The following is an 18,161-nucleotide window of genomic DNA, read 5'->3' as shown; positions in this document are numbered from 1 at the left end:
AGAGTAGCGTCAAAACAAAGCGTGGAGTGGCCGACCGCACGGAAGTGGTTTCGTTTCGGGACTTACCCACAATACCTTACTATATTAGAAATGAGAGCTGGTGCACATTTAAAATTTATTCATATTCCTCAAAGGCTTTTGTGTTGAGAGTGTTCTGTATTTTAGTTTCACAATTTTCACATCACCCGAAAAAAGCGAAAGCTACTCCTGCTAGCTTGTCAGTTAGCATCAGCAGAGAGAAAGCAGCCATGCCGCCCTACTCTGAACTGAGGAAAACCAACCACTTCTACTTTTTCATCAAATTCACCCTAAATATCTACTCTATGATCTTCTCGGTAAGTGTGTGGTTCAGTGCGGGATGTTTGCACAAATTGCAAGTATGTTTCAACCACAGTGATGTTCGCTAATCATGTCGAATCAGGCAGTAGCCATGATCTTCCCGAACTTCACTAGGGAAATGATTGTTTTAAAGTAAACGGTCTGTTTTTGTCTTATTCTTTGCTTGCAATAATATATTTTTTCTCTATTATACATATTGCAAATCTCCTCTATTATTCGGCTTATACATATAAGAATAATTATCAACCTTTTTATTTAAATTTACAGATGAAGCAAATATTTCGTTACAACCTGATTGAACTTCCACGCCTATGCTTTTACCTTAAAACCAGATGTTTAAGCGAATTTGCGGTAAGATAGACTGAATACACTTCTAATTACAGTAGGAGAAGTGGGGTCAGCAGATGATACGAAAAAAAAAACATGGTTGTTTAAGTATTTATTTGTTTTTTGAGTGGAAGTGTCACAGTTATTTTATGTGTTCTGGTTGGGAATTCCCTGAACATTAGCTAGCCGGTGAATCTTTAGTGTCAGATTCGACTAACGCTTCTAAATCGTCGCTTTATTTGTATTTTTGTTAATAAAAAAAACAACAGCATTTTTTAAAGTTCCCTCTGCTGATGGTTTAGGAGGGTGCCGTCTGCTCGCGGTGTGGTGATTCATCCATGACGGCTGTAGACACAGAGCGCATACAAAGCGATCCGAACAGGCAGCACGGTGGTGCAGGGCGTTGGAGACGCTCTACCGGCAATGGATGCTCTTAAAGGGATCATGGTGCTGCTTTGCCGATGGAAAAATCCCCACGCACACTTAAGGACCCATATTTCTAGTCATTACAATACATTTGTTAATAAAGTCAATTATAATAATAGTTAAAAAAAAAAAGACAACAGTATGATATAAAGGTAGATTTAGATTTAGTTAACCAAAGCTGAGATCATAATTGTAAAGTTTGGGGATGTCACTCTGTGACTGAATTTGATCTCTAGGTCCAAAAAACAAAGAGCAATTGCTGTCTAGTAGGGCTGCACGAAATGAGGAAAACGCATGATATTAGCGATCAGTATTGTGATGACAATACAACTTGCGATGTTTGAACAAATAGCAAAACAATCAAAAACATAATTTCCATTTCACTGCAGTTTAATTTAAATAAGAGACGACATAACTTAAATTATACTTTAAATGAAACTAGTCTACATGGGAGACGAGCATCTAACATAAAAGGGCTTCATCCAATTGAACAAATGCACCAGCGGATTTATCTGATTCGCTAAATACTTCAAGCTGCCATAAGATTGTTTTAGCACAGTTAAAGTAACTATTTATTGCGATTTTTACGCCGTCTTCTGCGATATGCATATTGCACAGTTTGATATCCCGATAACGATAAATCTGACAATTTTTCAGAAAAACAAACAAACAAAAAAACAATAGAAACTGCAGGGTTAGCATCCCGTATTAGCTCAGACACGAGGGTGACTAATTCTTACACTGAAATAAACTGTCGACGTCTATTAAGTTTTTGTATTTTTCATAACAGATCCCAAATAATAACAGTATATCGGACATAATTGAGATAAAATGAAGATTCGTATTGCTAACATTCCAGGACACCCATCTCTCCCGCTGGACAGTAAAACAGAAAGGGGAGAGGGAAAGCAAGCGCCAAACATAAAAAGGGAAAACCAGCGAAGAAGAACACATTAAGAAGGGGGTTCCAACCCAACACTGAATACAGGGGGAAAGAAACTTGGGGACAACTGATATTTTGTGTAATGAAAATAAATAGATCTTGTGTCTCGTGTTTACACTCTCTCCCTCTAGCTTACAGCCCCTCACACCCCCAACCTAACATTACCGGTGCAACAAAAATGTTGTCGAGTCAGATGCCATCTCAGACGAGGAAAACAAGTATTCTGCAAGTGGGTACATCAGAAGGAAGTGGAGCAGGAAGCTTGTGGTTTGCTGATTGTAGCTTTACCGTCACTGCTACCAGTTTTTTCAGACCGCATTTTTTCATCTACTCCTGATTCAAAAGGATTTGAATATAGACATAGTCAGAAATGCAATTTTGAGCTTAAAGCTCAAGTGAGCATGCATGCTTATTGGTTTTTCACAGAGACTTCTGGGAAAAATTCTAAGGCACTGGATTTTGGAATCGTAGATTTGGACAGCACTACAAAATGGCAAACGCACTATGTGCCCTATGTAGTGAGTAGTGAAGGAATTCGGACATAGCCAGTAGCATTAAAGTCACCAGAAAAGGAAAAATCTTAAAGAACGATCTCTACTTGTATGGATCAAATATTGATTTATTACGCTTGGATCGATTCAGATCGATTTTATCAATCCAGCCCCACACAAGAACATTCTGAAAAACACAACTTTCATCTGAATGGGCCTCAAAAAGGTCAGTCAACCTGTGCTGGTATTAATTCCTTATGTGAGCCCCCATATTTTTTCTGCATTCACGGTAAGAAAACAAACAAACAAAACAAAACAATGTAAAACAAGCTCTGAGAATGAATCAACAATAATAAAAAAAGAAGCTTTGATTCTATCAAACCTCCATTCCTCCCACTGGACCGATTCGTTTCTCCTTGGCCTCTCCACTCACTGCTGTGATTTAGGACATGGTGGCTCAGCAAACAAAGGCTTCTTTTGCCTTGAGCAATCCATGCAGACTTAATTAAAGCTATGGTTGCTGAGGGAATGCTAAGTTTGGTTAGTGCCATGACAGAACTGAAGCTGCCAGCATTCTGTCAAAATTCTTACCTATAATTCAAATCTGTAGGTATTTTTTATGGTTCAATGTTTGTCAAAATAGTGGTTAAACTATTTATAAGAATAACTTTGCTCCAAAAATCACTCCTGCAGCGTGCTTTTTCCTATTCTTTCGGGGTTTCATAAAAAATTTAGGCTTTCCTTCATTCTTGTCTGTATCATCGCTAAAGTGAAGGTTAATGCTGACGCCGTAAATGGGAATCGAGCCAGACGTCTTTGACAATGCTTTAAGGAGACTTCTGGGCAGTAAAAGGGAGTTTAAGTAGTCATGTCTACGAATAAATGCAGATTGCCTTTGTTGAAAATAAAAATTGAATAACAAGCAAATTAAAACTTCCAATCTGATGCACTTTTATTTTGTTAACATAAAGAATCATTTAAAGTCAAATCAAATTATATTTTATATATAAATGTATTATATATGAATTGCAAACAAGTTTGACATTTTCCATCCCAACAAAGATATTAGTGCAGCCTAGATGCAAGAGAAAACATCATTGATTAAAAAATTCAGTTTTAAAATCAATTGACATCATTGGTGTTATCTGGACATCTTCCTCAAAAGCCCTATGAAATGATTGTAGGCACACCTGAGGAGTTCAAATTATTATCATTAACCGTGAATAACCATTCGTACCATATTTGATACACACATTTCTTAAACCCCTTTCTACTTAGAACGATCCAAACTTTCCTTAAAAACCCAGTGTATTCAACTTGTACAATCCCTGTAGTTCATCATCCTTCCACTGGAGGCAGTAGAATTGCCATTCATGCTCATTTCAAAATCACTGCTTTCATGAAATCTCAAAAACACTTGGTGGGAAGAGTTTTGAAAATTTTCAAAACCTTATGGTCAGAATAACTCATCAATTTTTTTTTCTAAATAACTACTTGCTGTATTGAAAGAATGCTAAATTTGTTGAAATTTAATTTTTTTCAATCCCAGTGACACCATGTTAAAAATTTGCGGATCTAATTTGAGACGGTGGGTAAATAAGGTGTTTTTTTCCTGAACACTCATGCCAATATTTTGCATCTTAAACCATCATAATTGTGAACAAGAAACAACGTATCATAATATATCTATATCTAAAAAAAAAAAGGATATTGGAACAATCTTTGTGGATTTCATCAAAGGGTAAAAACATCCTAATTCCAAAAAATATCTGTGAGTTTTTTGATGTAGTGGGTTTTACAGGGTTAAGCTGTTTTATTTTGTAAAGAAGTTATTAAATCCATATAATTAAATGGAAGGACTTCAAACAAAAGAGTTTCCTAAATAAATCCTGGGGTGCTTTCCTGAGTTAAATAGCTAAGAGTTGAACAAGAATCGTCATCTCATGAACGTTTGCTCCGTCTCTTTCCAGTTGATGGGTCTTTGTGTGCTCTGTGTGGGAGTTTATGCAGAAGTGGAAAGGCAGAAGAATCGAACCCTGGAGGGTCTCTTTCTAGCTCCTGCCGTGCTGCTCATCCTGCTGGGTCTGGTGATGTTCACGGTGTCTGTGGTGGGAATGGTCGGATCCCTGAGAGACAACAAAACACTATTGCACATGGTGAGGATGTAGGGTAATGTCATCATTTGCTCTACATGCTAATACGCTACTTCTCAGGATATGTGTAAAGAGTTCTAATTTCTGGTACAGCTTTGTAATCCTTATGGATCATCTGATTATTAATATTCAGATGAACAGTTAGAAGACCTCATCATCTGTAAAAAGTCAGCTGTGGATATTTTAAAGAACGGAGAGCTTAAAAAATGGCAGGAATATAATATTATTCTCAGTATTGGTACTTCCTTTACTACTATATCACCCATCCACATTTGACTGCCTCTCCTCCATTGGTATCTCCCACACCCCCTTGCAGTGGTTTCACTCTCATCACTCAGACTGTTCCCATTTTTTTTTTACATCAAATCCAGTCTCAGCCTTCCACCTTCATGACAGGCATCCCTCAAGGCTCTGTCCTAAGACATGCTGTTTTTAGCACATGTTTTTGTTAGTTTTCCTGCAATTTCATTATTTCCAGAATGTTTTATCAATGACTCTTGACTTTATTGCTCCAGCAAACCTGTCTACACTTTTGCTTCTTTCACAAACTGGATTTAATTCTGGTTTATCTATAACTTCCGTAAAATAGCAGTACAATCTGCACTTACCAAAGTTATTCATTTTTTTTTATCAACATCAACTCCTCCTCTGCTTCCCCAGGTTCTCAAATCAGTAGTCTCATATAGTTCATATGGTTTCTTTCATTCCAGAACCATATTAACATCGTCACCTGCTCAGCTTCATCTGGTGAAATATAAATCTCCTTCATCCTCTTCACTCTGCTTCCATACATGTTCACAGGTTGTTCCTTCTTGCACTCATCCATTCGTCTTCTAATCCCGTTTTGACCTTTTCGGGGTCACAAGGCTGCCGGGGCCTATCCTGGCCATTCATGGGCGAAGGCAGGGGACAATCTGGCCACAAGTCACACATCCATGCACAATCACATTCACACCTAGGGACAATTTAGAGCGACCAGTTGACCTATGAAACATGCTTTTGGACGGGGGGAGGAAGCTGGAGTCCCCGGAGAAAATCCACACATTTACGGGGAGAAACTGCAAACTCCACACAGAAAGGTCCCCCATTTGGTGTTCTGTTTCAGGTCCCCCAGCGGGGACTCGAACCGGGGGCCATTCTTTTTGGCCTTCCTCAAAAACAGGAATGTGTGCTTCCTGTATTATCATCACAGCTCCTGTTTCTGATCACACCACCCACGTTCTGAAATCCCTACTCTGTTTAGGAATTCAGTTCAAATTTTTCCTTTTTTGATTTTAAGTCCACATTACCTGTCTGATCTCATCCATTTATCGTCTTCGTCCCATTCTCTCAAATCCTCGTCTTCCATCCAGCTCCACATGAAGCAGGTTCTAAAGTTTAGTAAATCAACTTCCAAACCCTGAGACGTTCTTCCTCATGACATCCACAACACTCTCCCTTTTTAAATCAAAGGTCAAAACGTGTTAAAATTGTCAACTTCTTTTATTGTTTATCTGTATTCTTGCTATTTTATTTATCTTCTATCTATAAATCTGTTCATTACCAATAGGCCATCTTAAGGGTGCTTTAAAAAAAAAAATTATTGGGGTTTTAAGCCAACATTCCATAAGATGTAGCTAAATTTATAGATATTAGAGAGAAACTCAAAAATAAATCTGAGCGTTTTACTGAAAATATATGTTTTAAGCAAAAAATTATGAGAAACATTTCTGTTTTTTTATACATTTTTTAATTTTTTTTATTGAGTCATAAAGGTTTTATATTACTTACATTATTTAATTTTTATCAAGAAAATGAAAACTAAAAAAAAGTGCACTACAATGCACCAGAGAATAAGAATGAACTAGCCGTTCATTTATCCTATTCATAGTTTTTGGTTTATGCTGCCAAATGTGCAGTTTTTGACTACCTGTTTAATTTAATATGGAATTAAAATTAAGACATATAATGAAGTAACAATAGAAAGGATCAATGTCTTCAATGTACTTCCAAATAATTTATTTTATATTAAATAAAAACTGCAGAATTTTATTGCCAATCTTTTAGAGACACATATTTGGTGTTTGAAGCTGTCATTGTTTGTTAGGGCTCTTGTTTTTATGAATTGGTTCCTCTTCTCTCTCCACAGTTCCTGTGTGTCCTGTGCGTCCTGCTGCTCCTCCAAGCAGTTGGTCTCGTCATGGCTCTCATCTTTGAAAAAAAGGTTTCCCATAATCCATCTCTGCATTCTGTCCAAAAATATCAGCAAAACAATGAGTAACGTCCTGCTTTTTTTTGTCCTGTTTGGTGCAGACATCTGCTTTGTTTCAGAGGAGCTTACGAGAAGGAATAAAACACTATTACGATGATCTGGACTTCAAAAACATTTTGGACTATGTGCAGCAAAAGGTAACAATATTATTTTAGTCAGAAAAAAGGACAAAGGCTGGACAATTTACGTTGAAAACACTGACTTTTTTAATTACTGTTGTTTTTTTAAATAAATAAATGACTGTGAGTTAAAGCATTGGAACTAGTAACTCAGAGTATTATTTTAAAGTTAAATTATTTCAAGGCTTGCATTTGGATCCCTTTTTAGCTTTTTCTTTTTAACCTAAAATCGACTTTATGATCAGCAATTGATAAGAAAACTAAATGTGACTCAGCATTTATGCCGCCTCTTTTCCTGGTGTCAGCCTGCTTAGTCTGTGAAACATGTTTAAACAGAGTAAAGGGTCAAACTTTTGCTTCTTAACACTGAAGCTTCATCTCCTGCTCTGCTAGCATTGATCTTGATGGGCAGATTTAGCTGCAAGTAAACACTGGGAACAATGAATGAGAACAAAATTATTTTTAACCAATACAGACAAACATTTTTGTGCCCTATGCATATTTCACATGTTAGCACTTTTTATTATTTAGAAGAGGTGTGTATTTTGCAATTATTAGCATCCATTTTCCTCACCTTTTCATATGTTTACCTGACAGCAAAAAAATCTTAGATGGAAACGTGATCGCGGTATTATGTAGCACTAATCAATGCAACTAATGTTGTTAAATATGGATTTGTTTGCTGCTAAATTAAACCAAGCCACTGCAGAAACCAAACAGGACCGAGCATCAAAAAAAGAAACCAACAACAAAGAGGCAGAATTCATGTGGAAAGAGAATCTATTTTAGCCTTTTACGGCTAACAGACTTGTTTTTTTTTTGTCTGCAGTGAGGGCAGCAGGCAGGCGTTTCTGTGAGTTTCAGGCGTAACTTCAGTTATCATCAGACCTGCACGTCTGCTGTTGTGCTTCTGAGAAGCTTTCAAAAACTGAAAAAGTTGGGTTTTTGCCTTTGCAAAAGCATTCGCTTCATTCACTGAATGCTCAGCTTCAATGTTTTCTGGAAATTGCAATCGATTAACTGTTATCACAGCTATTTGATATGGTGAAGGCGTGTGCTGCTTTTATTGCCCCACAAAAGAGCATTTAAAAATGACACACCGTCTAAAGTTTCATAAATCTATCTAATACTGTCTTGAGTTGAATCTTTAGCTACATCTATTGTGGATTCTAGTTTTTGACTAATCTATCAGTCCATTTTTAAATTATTTAAAATTATTATAAATATTTTACATGGTATTTGTGTCAAATGTCTTCTACCCACTAAGGTTACTGGCTAAATGGACAAAGAGAGGATTAGATTCCAGGTGGAAAATCAAGACTGTTGGCTGCATAATAACTTTGAAAGTGCTGGATGACATAATTTGGCTTTACATTGTAAAATGGCTCATGCACCAATTTATATAGACCTAGCTAAATTATCTAACACAGTTTCTGAAAAAAGCCCAATCACTTCCCTGATTCACTAAATACGTCTCAGATAGAACTCAGTGCATTATCTGACATGTCAGTTATGGGCTCATCTATTCACCTTTAAGCCGATGACACAATCCTTTATGGATTTGGCCCATCCCCAAAAGCAGTTCTAACAGTCCAGAGACGTAACTTCTTTAAAACTTGTTCTCAACACAAACAAAACCAAAGGAATGTGGTTTGGATCCTTGCATCACATTATATGACTTCCAAACATCTCCAGCTCAATAAGTCAGTATAATATTGAGCAAATATAACCAAGTATCTGCTGGAAGTCATTATAAATAATAAATACAACTCAAGTTAATTTTTTTATTGTTCCCAAAATCCATCAAACTGACTATCTTTCCATTATTTAGCAGTTACAGACTGAAGTACCTTTTATGGGAACTTGGTGGTCAAATGTGTTTAATTAAAATGATGTGCCGAGCCTGCTGATGTTGCATCTAAATGTGTTCATGTATTCTTTTCAGTGTGCATTGTACTTTAATGTTTGTAAACCAGTTTTCAGCTTGTTGAGTAATGAGTAATGATCTCTGACTGCTCTGTCTCTGCTCCCCCGCCAGGTCATTATCATAAAGAACTACTTATAATAACAAATATAAGAATAGAGAACTACTTCTTAATACCTTACCTAATTAAATAACAACCACTGTTATTATTGAAGTTGATAAAATTCTTTATTTCAGGCACTGAACATCTTAACTATAAAAATCCTGTTTAAAAGGAGGCTTCGGCTGGGCGTTGTCTCTTTGTTTCAGTCTGATAAAACCGCATTACATATGTCTTTCTCTTCTTCATGTCCGTACACCGGATCAAAGAATTAAGGAGGGTCTCTTTGTATCATCTAGAATTTAAAGTCATCTTTTATTTGTAATTGTTATATAACAGAAGGACTCAAAGCTTTCCTTTACATTGGCGTTGCAGTGTGTTATCTTCAATAAACTAATGTCATAAAACAAACTCACAATATTTGCATTTATCTTCTCCTAGTGAGTCTGTATGACGTTCATGAGGAGATCTTTCTCCTTTACTTGATAGCTTGAATAAAAAGCCTTTACCTCCAAATATACCATCGACGCCCTCACATTTCTGCTTTCTCTGAACATCCAGCTTGGAGCCTGCTGTGGGGGTTTGCACTGCTTGTGTCTGGCAATCTCAGGGGTGAAGATGTCTTTTATTTTTTGGAAAAGATCTCAACATGTGTGAAACGGTGTAGTTGTCACCACGTGAGCCCATACCTTTGACTGCAGAAGGGTTTGAACTGGATCTACAGCTGTCTGTCTGGGTGTGTGGGGTTTGCTGGCTGGTGGGCACCGTGGGGACAGTTTTGAACTAACTGCCAATTTTTTAAATCTTGTTTGGTCATCAAACACACCTCCTCTTTTGTTTTGTTTTTAAGTTTTCATGCTGTGGAGGAGATGAGTACAAGGATTGGGAAGTCAATCAGTACCATTTCTGCAATGGTTCTGGTCCGCTGGCATGTGGGGTTCCGTATACCTGCTGTGTTCGAGGCAAGGTGAGTTCTGCTGCTGAAAATTCATCCACAGCAACACATCTAGTTGTTTCTCAAGTGTTGCTCTGTCTTGATTGAAGCAGGAAGTAACCAGGATTCCCCAAAATTCAGGATGGATTCCTGTACGTTTTAATTTTAAGTAAACAAAGTAGTAGGTCTTACATTGAGTTTCTATAGAAAATCACGCAAATATAACCAGGTTACTGCGTTAGAGTAGAAATACTTCAGCTCCAGTGTAGAAGCAGGCTGGTTAGAGCAGAACCACATCAATGCTCCATGCCCTCACTTCTGCATTATCCACAGCTACTTTTACACAAACAGATTTTAGTGGACATGGTTTAAATGATTTATTTGAAAACTGATTTCTCTGATTTGCTGATCTTGATGTTAGTTTTATTAGCTAATCGCATGTCTAACTGTTACTTTATTAATCATTTTTGATGGAAGCTGTCTGTATTTACATTTGTTCATCTATTTGGTCCACAAACAGGCAGAAAAGCCTGTCCAACAGTTTGTTGGGAAGCATATCTACATGCTTCCCAACATGCTTTCCTGCCTGTCCAACTGTTGGACAGTCTGTTGTTGGGAAGCATGTCTAGCATTGTTTGCTTTGTTCATTTAATATACTTAAAAGGCATTCCTAAATATTTTGAATCTGTATAATGTTCAGAAAATAAAAACAAAGACTTCTGGTACCCATATTTTTGATGTCAGAGGAGAGTCATTATTTAATTACCTTAACTATTTAACCGTTTATGCAGCTTACATAATTCCATCCGATTCTGTAGTGGAGAAAAGCAGCATTGCGCTGACATGCACCATAATACAGTAGATGGGAAGCCTGTACAATATATTGCAAAATGTATCTTTATCGCAACATCAAGCTGTGCAATATACATAATGCAAAAAACGGCGAAAATAGCAATAAATGGTTTCCTTAAATGTGCTAAAACAATCTTTTGGCTGCTTGAAGTATTTAACGAATCAAATAAATCCATTTATGAATTTGACCAATCAGATGGACTCCCTTACGTTGTTGACCAATCGAATGGAGCCCTTTTATCTTAGATGTTCGTCTCCTGTGTCAACGAGGGTCATTGGGAGTATAATTTTTTTTTCTAACTGTTGGAAGGAAATGAGAATGATGTTTTTGGTTGTTTTGCTATTTGTTCATATACCGCATGTTATCGTTATCGCAATATTGATCACTAATATCGGAAGTTTTCCTCATATCATGCAGCCCTAGTAGAAAGTACACTTTACAGTAATAAAGCGTTTACGCAATCAGTGTAAACCAGCTGGTTATGACTCGGTGAGAAGCAGCTTTGCTTTGGTACGCAACACTTTATTCGTGTCAAATGTTGCATTTGGTTGCATATTGCAGCCCTGAGCTGCTTTTCATTGCATTGATTGCGTTTCATAGGTTGAAGAGTTATGGTAGAGTTATGGTAGTTCAAAAAGCTCAGATGTTAAAAGGTTCAACTCATTTACAAGAACACTGTTTACTTGTTACACAAAAAATACAAAACAATGCCCTCATTTTCACCTCATTAGGTTGAAGCGCAATACTACAACCAGGCTCCTGACTATGGGAGCTGCAATGCTTCAAAATTCCATCAAGCAATATGGCTTCTTAGTTTACTGAAGTTGTAACAAAGCATTAAAGAGTTTTAAATGTCGCTTTTTGTATAAAAAAAATGGAGTTTGCTGAAATGTTAGCAGGAATCCAAAAGGCTTGATACATCTTTTTCAGCTGTTGGCCACTTTTCTTGCATCAGCATTATGTTTTTTCACTAAAAAGGTAAATCAGTGGTTTGCTTGACGTCCCCTTTTAGAGTTCTCTGAACTGACCCTCTGGCTGCAGGTCAGACACCAACAACTCACAAGTCTTTCTCATTTATCCGAATATCCCTTTTGGATGCACTTTGGAAAAGGTTTCAGCTTGAAAAGAATAAGTCTAGTTTCTTTTTAGAACTTAAAAAGACCCAAGTGTCCTTTCTTTTCCTGATAAGTTCATCGGGTCTTTTTTGTTGTGTGACAGCTCCTTTTCTTTTGGACATGAAAGAAAGATAAATCAGAGGAAAATTCCTAAATTTGAAAGCCCTGCAGCGTATTTTTGAAATAATTATTAGCACTTTATTTCATTAAATTTGGCTGCTTTTAGGCCTTTTTACTTTTTACATTAGCAATGGCTTTCTTTTTACTCTATATGTGAAGTTCTAGTATGATGTTGGTCCATCCTTTGCAGCCACAACAGCCTAAAGTCCTCTGTGAAGACATCCTCAGTGTTTGGGAGAGTGTTGTTTTTGTCCTGCTGCATGACTGACAGCACACATTGCTGCCCTTTTCTGCTTATGAACTATAGTTAATGAATGTTTCGTATTGTTCTATCAGCAAATGTTATTTGTGCTTATTAAGTAATATATTGTCTGAAGACAAATTCTAATGACTCAGATAAATTTCACCTGTTAAGATTCAAATAAGAGACAGAGATTTATCTAACTCTCTATCTATGTTGCTATGGTTACACCATCAGAATAATTTAGTGCCACATAATGCTGATGGAGCATTGCACTGGTTTGTTGCATACAATTTAAAGGGTAAAACCAAAAGCTGTTTGTTTTAAAGTCATGCTGTAAGGTGAAGCTTTGCTGGACTTTCACTTCACAAATGAGCAGCTCACAGGTTCAAAACACACCAACCTTTTCCAACTTTGGTCATTTAGTTCTGGAATAGTACTCAGGATTTCCTGCATTTTGAAAGAAGACGTTTTTGGGGCTCAGGCATCAGAAAGTTGCTCTTGACTGCTAATGCTGTAGTCACAACTGCCCTTTTCTGCACACAAAGTTGTCTGTATGGACTCCCAGGTGTCCTGCAGGAAGAGTTAAGATGGTAGAACACCCGATGAGCCCGGACAGCAAAAACGTTCAGGGTTTTTTCTACGGGCATGCTGCAGGCAACAGGTTGGAGTAAACACTTAAACAACATGTAAGGGTGAAGTAGGAGAGACTCAGGCAGGTCGTATGGATTTTTCCTTTTGTTAAACCCCTCCCTGAACCCTGCACACTTGTAACCAGTGGTTGGTTGAGTCCCTGTTGCCATTCTCCTCCGGCCTCTGACATCAACAAGGCATTTCCGCCCACAGAACTGCTGGACCGTTCTCTGGAAATCCTAGAGAATGGTCCCATGGCTGTGTTTAAGAAACAAACTCTGTTGAATAACTTTTACCATATGAACATTCGTGAATAAAAGGAAGCTTCTTCTCAGAGTTTTTATTTTATTTCCTCCAGTCCCGCTTTACTCAGATTCAGACCTGCTGGGTCAGTTCCATCTTGAGCTTTCGTAAACCTGCAAAGGGGGCTTCTTATCTCCACAGCAGCCATAAACAACTTTAAGAAAGAAGAATATTTTATGATAAACTGTAGATATGCTGCCATTTAAAGGAAAATAGACTTTGGGTTATTTTAAATGAATTTTGGCCTCTTGTGGTTCTTACTGTTTACCTGTGTTGGAGAAGTTGCAGCCAGAATCTTTTTGTGTACTGCACACACACACATAGACTCCTATATAAATATATAAGTCTGAACATTTTCTACATGTGTGCTCTTATCATTTTGCTCTCATGGTGGCTGCAATCATTTCACCAAGTTTACGCTCGAGCTGGCCGGCGACAGGTCCAGCCCCTCCGGACCAGCACTGCTGTCATCACCCTGTGCTTCTGTTTCTGCTCCCTGTCAAAATGCTCTTTCCGACCGTCTACATGTGTGCTTCCCTTGCAGGTGGGAGAGGTCATTAACACTCTTTGTGGCTACAACACTTTGAGCCAACAGGTGAGAGCAGCAATGCATTTGCTTCTGTCTTTACCGCGATGCTCCCTTTGAGCCGCTGCCGTCCGACCGCCTCATTACACATCAGCAACAGTCCACTCCTATTTTTTGACACTCAGGATTTGTCAACATTTGAATCTAATTGTATATTTTACTCATTTGGAAAATTTTAAGTTAAAATGAAGTTAAAAAAATCTTGATAGTCCAGCAAAATCCACTTAAATCAAAAAGGTTAGGTATTCATTAGCCCTCGTTTCAAGAAAAATAAATCTTAGCAAGAAAGTTTTTCAGTGGCAAAACAATTTAAGTTTGAGAAAACGTGTCTCAATTATTTCTGTTATAATAAGAATTCCTTGTTTTTCTATCACCACATAGGCAGCTTAGTTTCCAATTTTTGAGAATGTTTGACTTATTTTTCTAGGGGGATGTTGTTGCAATCTATAAGTGAAAGGGCAAAAACATTTGGTTTGTTCTGTTCTGCCCTGACATTTTTTAAAGAAACAACAATTTCCAAAGAGCCTAAAAGGTTTCTAAGTACCATCAAATATACTTTTAAAGTGACTGATGCAGAGTAGCTAAAGTATTTATCAGTTAATTTTCTGGATTTAAGTTGGACTTTTTCCCCTCTTTTTCTTCCGTGTGACAGCGTGAAACCCTGCAGGAGGTGATCCACGTGCGAGGCTGCATCCATGCCGTCAACCTCTGGATGAGTGACAACATTGGAATAACCGTTGCACTTTGCTGTGCCATTGGGCTGCCACAGGTAATGGAAAACTGGAGGCACTGCCTGTCTGAAGGTTAACTGTTAGGGACCACCTGTTTTGAAAGAAAACGTCTATTTTTCCCTTCAGCTGCAGCTGTTTATCCGAGCAGCAGCCTGTCTGCTGTCACTGCTTCTTCTTTGGACAGATGTTTTTTTATTTATTTTTTGCCTTCTCAACAGATCCCTTCAGTTACTCTGGTTTTGACAATTTACTTTTTCCTTCCTGGATTTGTTTTATGTCTTTAGCGTTTTCAGATCTGCCGTTGCTGGAAAATATTTGAGTAAATGTGCATGGCAGTGGCTTAAAAAAAGAAATCAACAGAAAAATTGGTGTGTTTTTTTGCAATGAAAGCCTTCATTTCTTCAGCACTGCTGCTTTTTTTTGTAAACCCAGACTAAATCTTCGTTGACACTTTTCAGATAACAGTGTTGTGCCCATTTTTCTTCAGATTCATTTAAAATTCAATTAACAATGGTCTGTTTCTTCCATTTATCTTCTCAGCACACACATCTTGTAATTTTTTATTTACAGTTTTTATAGTTTTTTTTCCTTCTTTTAAACATTTCAGTTTGATTGTATTTGCTGACTTGGTTAGATTTGATCAAGTCATTTCAGGAGTTCAAGCAGCTTTTCCCAGACTTCTGTTAAAATCTCAAATATTCCTAAAAGCCTCGTGGTCAGATGGGGGGAGCATTAAGACATAAATTAAATAGTATCAAATGTAATAGACTTCTAAAAATACTGGCCGACTAGAATCTTTCACCTTTATTTTTTCACAGCTCTCTTCTCTCTTGGCATCCTGCTGTCAGCCTTTCATGTTTAGTTCATTCAAACTACAGCTGATAAATACTAAGTCCTTGCACTGTGAGAAGAGGGTTACATTTAAAGGATATTTTTAAAATGGCAGTGGTTGCATTTTTCTTTCTTTGACCAGCTGCTGGTGCTTCTTTTCGAAAATGACAACTTTGAGTAAAATATTGTTATTTTAAAAACCAAATGTCTCATCTAAATGAAACATGGAAGTGTTGAGGTTGAATCCCTTCTTGATCAGAGTTAGTTGTCTCTTTTTTTATTTTAATTTGAATACTTTAAGTTTTTCTTTAAGATGCACCTACAGGTATACGAAAATAATGCAGCTTTTTTATTGTTTCAAAAAGCTGCATCACTATTTAACCGACCGTATTTTCAGCAGTATAAGTTGCACCAGAGTATAAGTCACAAAAGCCAAAAAATGCATTAATAAAAAGATGAATGGAGGGATAGACAGATGGAAAGAATGCTATGTAATACTTCTAAAACAAATCCGCCAAACCCAGCGTAACGCTGCGTTCACACCAAACGCAATTCACGCGTCAAATATATGTCTGCTGCCCCTTTTAACATGTGTCAAATTCAATGCTTAACGCTGTTCCTAAAATGCATTCATAAACTAAATGCTCCTGTCTCGTGTGGGAGGAGCTACCATGAGCTTTTTAGCCTCAACGCTACATGGAAGACTGTATATTTCTTTAGAATGCATGGAAGACACGGATGTCGTTGAGAGATCAGGTTTATTTATTTGAAAGAGTTCTACAAAAGCATCGGTAATCCCGTCTCCATGTCTGGGTTTATGAGATCATTCAGTCTATATTTCTTTATCTTCTGCGTCTGAATGACGGCGCTTACAGCGGTACTTTCGTGTCTCTGTGACCCAGTTTGATGACTTGCTGTCCTGTGTTAGCCCAAGGATGTAAAAAATTAAAAAAAACAAGAAAAACAATGTGGCTGCACGGTGGCGCAGTGGTTAGCGCTCTTGCCTCACAGTTCTAGTCCCGGCTGGGGGACCTGAAACACAACATCAATGGGGGACCTTTCTGTGTGGGGTTTGCCTGTTCTCCCCGTGCATGCGTGGCCAGGATAGGCTCCAGCAGCCCTGTGACCCTGAAAGGGAACAAACGGAAGCAGATGAATGCAATTAATGAAAAACAATGTCTCAATGCAAATAAGAAAAACATCATAAAGTTCAGGAGGAAAACGATCAGATTCTGTTTGTTTTGGACGGCGCTTCTTCTTCTGCTTTGGTGTCAGTAGCAAATACGGATACACACACCTACAGTGCCCTCTAAAGGATTTTAGTGGTAAACATCCGCTAAAGAGAAGCTGGTTGTTAGTTGGAAAATAACAAATCAACTAAGCCAAGTTTAAAAAAGAAAAATCGCATATAAGTTGCTACTGAGTTTAATTTACACCCCTGGCCAAAATATAAAAAAAACTGTAACTTATACTCTAAAAAAGTACAGTAATTAGTGTATTTTTGCACTTTCATCATCAATTGTGTTTTGGCTGCAGTGATTTTGTTGAATCATGTGTGTCTCTGTACAGCTGCTGGGCATCATCTTGAGCTGCGTCTTCTGGAACCTGCTGGTGGACATGAGCAAGTCTGCCGACATGGTGGACTTCAAGATAAAGAAGGCTGAGTTCAGCTACAGCGAGCTGGACCTGGCCGGTGCCGGCTGGTGCTTGTGCCTGCCAAGAGATGGCGGCTACTTGCCCGTCCCCGCCTCCGAGCCCGATCTTGACCCCATTGACGTTCACCTGCAGAAGCTGAAGAAGCAGCAGCCCCGCTCTTACTCTCAGCTGCAAAAACTGCAGCAGTCCAGGTCGGCCAGCGGGCTGGACGAGGTCGACGTGGGACGCAAGCAGAAAAGGGAACACTGAGCGGTTCTTTTACACCTTGTCCCACCTTTTTAGTTTTGGCCTTTTTTTTGTCATTGTAATTTGTTGTGTGTCACTGCAGCGTGGTTGACCAACATTTATTAGATGAAGATGGATTTTATCAGACGATTAGTTCAGAACTCCTTTGGCACTTTGAATTTGTTTACAGCTAAACCAGAAGGAAGGCATCACTGGCATTTCTTCATTGAAGAGTCATTTTGTCCTCTTTGTGACTTATTTATTTTCGAAGCCTTGATTGAGCCGTGTCTCTTGTGCTAAACCTTACCTCAGGCTGTTTTTGAAAATGGCTCAGAAATCAGAGAACGGTACATTTTCTTGTAAAAATTAATGGTAAAGATGTTTTTCATTGTTTAGGAGCTAGACTTAGCCAAGTGTGTCTTGCGTGTAACATCTGATGAAGATGTTTACAGTTGCTGTCATTTTAATTGATTTTTAATTTTTTTGCAATCTCTGTACTTTGTAAGACTGATTATTGTGAATAACTTGGGATGCATGTTTTGTACTTATGAAGTTGTTTTAAACAAAAAAAAATCTTACTGGCTGTCTTCCAGAAGCTTTTTCATTTCAGTTACGTACTTTCCCTATTGAGGAATAACTAAAAACAAACGAAAGTGTAATCCTGGTGAAAGACAGCTGACGGTTGACGGATGATTATCTTTGCTTTAAATTATTCCTGGTCCCGGCTTTGTGTCAGCACAGCTGATGTCAATAAATCTGAATTTCTTTACTTCTTTTATTTATGGGCTGTTTTGTTGTTTTTTGCAAATTGGAGACTTCTTGGTCGATCTCTAAGAAGATTATATAATTTTTCTGTATCC

General features: G+C 37.9%; 1 protein-coding gene across 2 annotated transcripts; it reads left to right on the top strand.

The window, feature by feature from the left end:
- On the top strand, positions 1 to 18,079 carry zgc:110329 (tetraspanin-15). Of its 2 annotated transcripts, XM_004072885.5 has the most exons (8): positions 1 to 335; positions 4,497 to 4,682; positions 6,808 to 6,882; positions 6,972 to 7,067; positions 9,924 to 10,040; positions 13,817 to 13,867; positions 14,511 to 14,627; positions 16,990 to 18,079. In XM_004072885.5, exons 1-8 carry the CDS (start codon positions 249 to 251, stop codon positions 17,323 to 17,325), a joined length of 1,065 nt encoding a protein of 354 aa, XP_004072933.1. In that variant the 5' UTR covers positions 1 to 248; the 3' UTR covers positions 17,326 to 18,079. The 2 variants fall into 2 exon arrangements, with proteins under 2 accessions (XP_004072933.1, XP_078808301.1); XM_078952175.1 differs by lacking the exon at positions 4,497 to 4,682 and having other exon boundaries at positions 18 to 335.
- Positions 18,080 to 18,161: the final 82 nt, after the last annotated feature.

The sequence above is a fragment of the Oryzias latipes genome, chromosome 9 (genome assembly GCF_053564925.1).
Source record: "Oryzias latipes strain Hd-rR chromosome 9, Olatipes_Hd-rR_3.1".
NCBI lineage: Eukaryota > Metazoa > Chordata > Actinopteri > Beloniformes > Adrianichthyidae > Oryzias > Oryzias latipes.
This window is presented reverse-complemented; position numbering and strand designations above follow the sequence as displayed.

Bases quoted from the DNA above. Each gene is read 5' to 3' on its own strand.
- zgc:110329 (XM_004072885.5), top strand. From the start codon at position 249: ATGCCGCCCTACTCTGAACTGAGGAAAACCAACCACTTCTACTTTTTC. The intron at 6,883-6,971 runs GTTTCCCATAAT...TGTTTGGTGCAG, and splicing joins CTCTCATCTTTGAAAAAAAG to ACATCTGCTTTGTTTCAGAG. The intron at 7,068-9,923 runs GTAACAATATTA...TTTGTTTTTAAG, and splicing joins TGGACTATGTGCAGCAAAAG to TTTTCATGCTGTGGAGGAGA.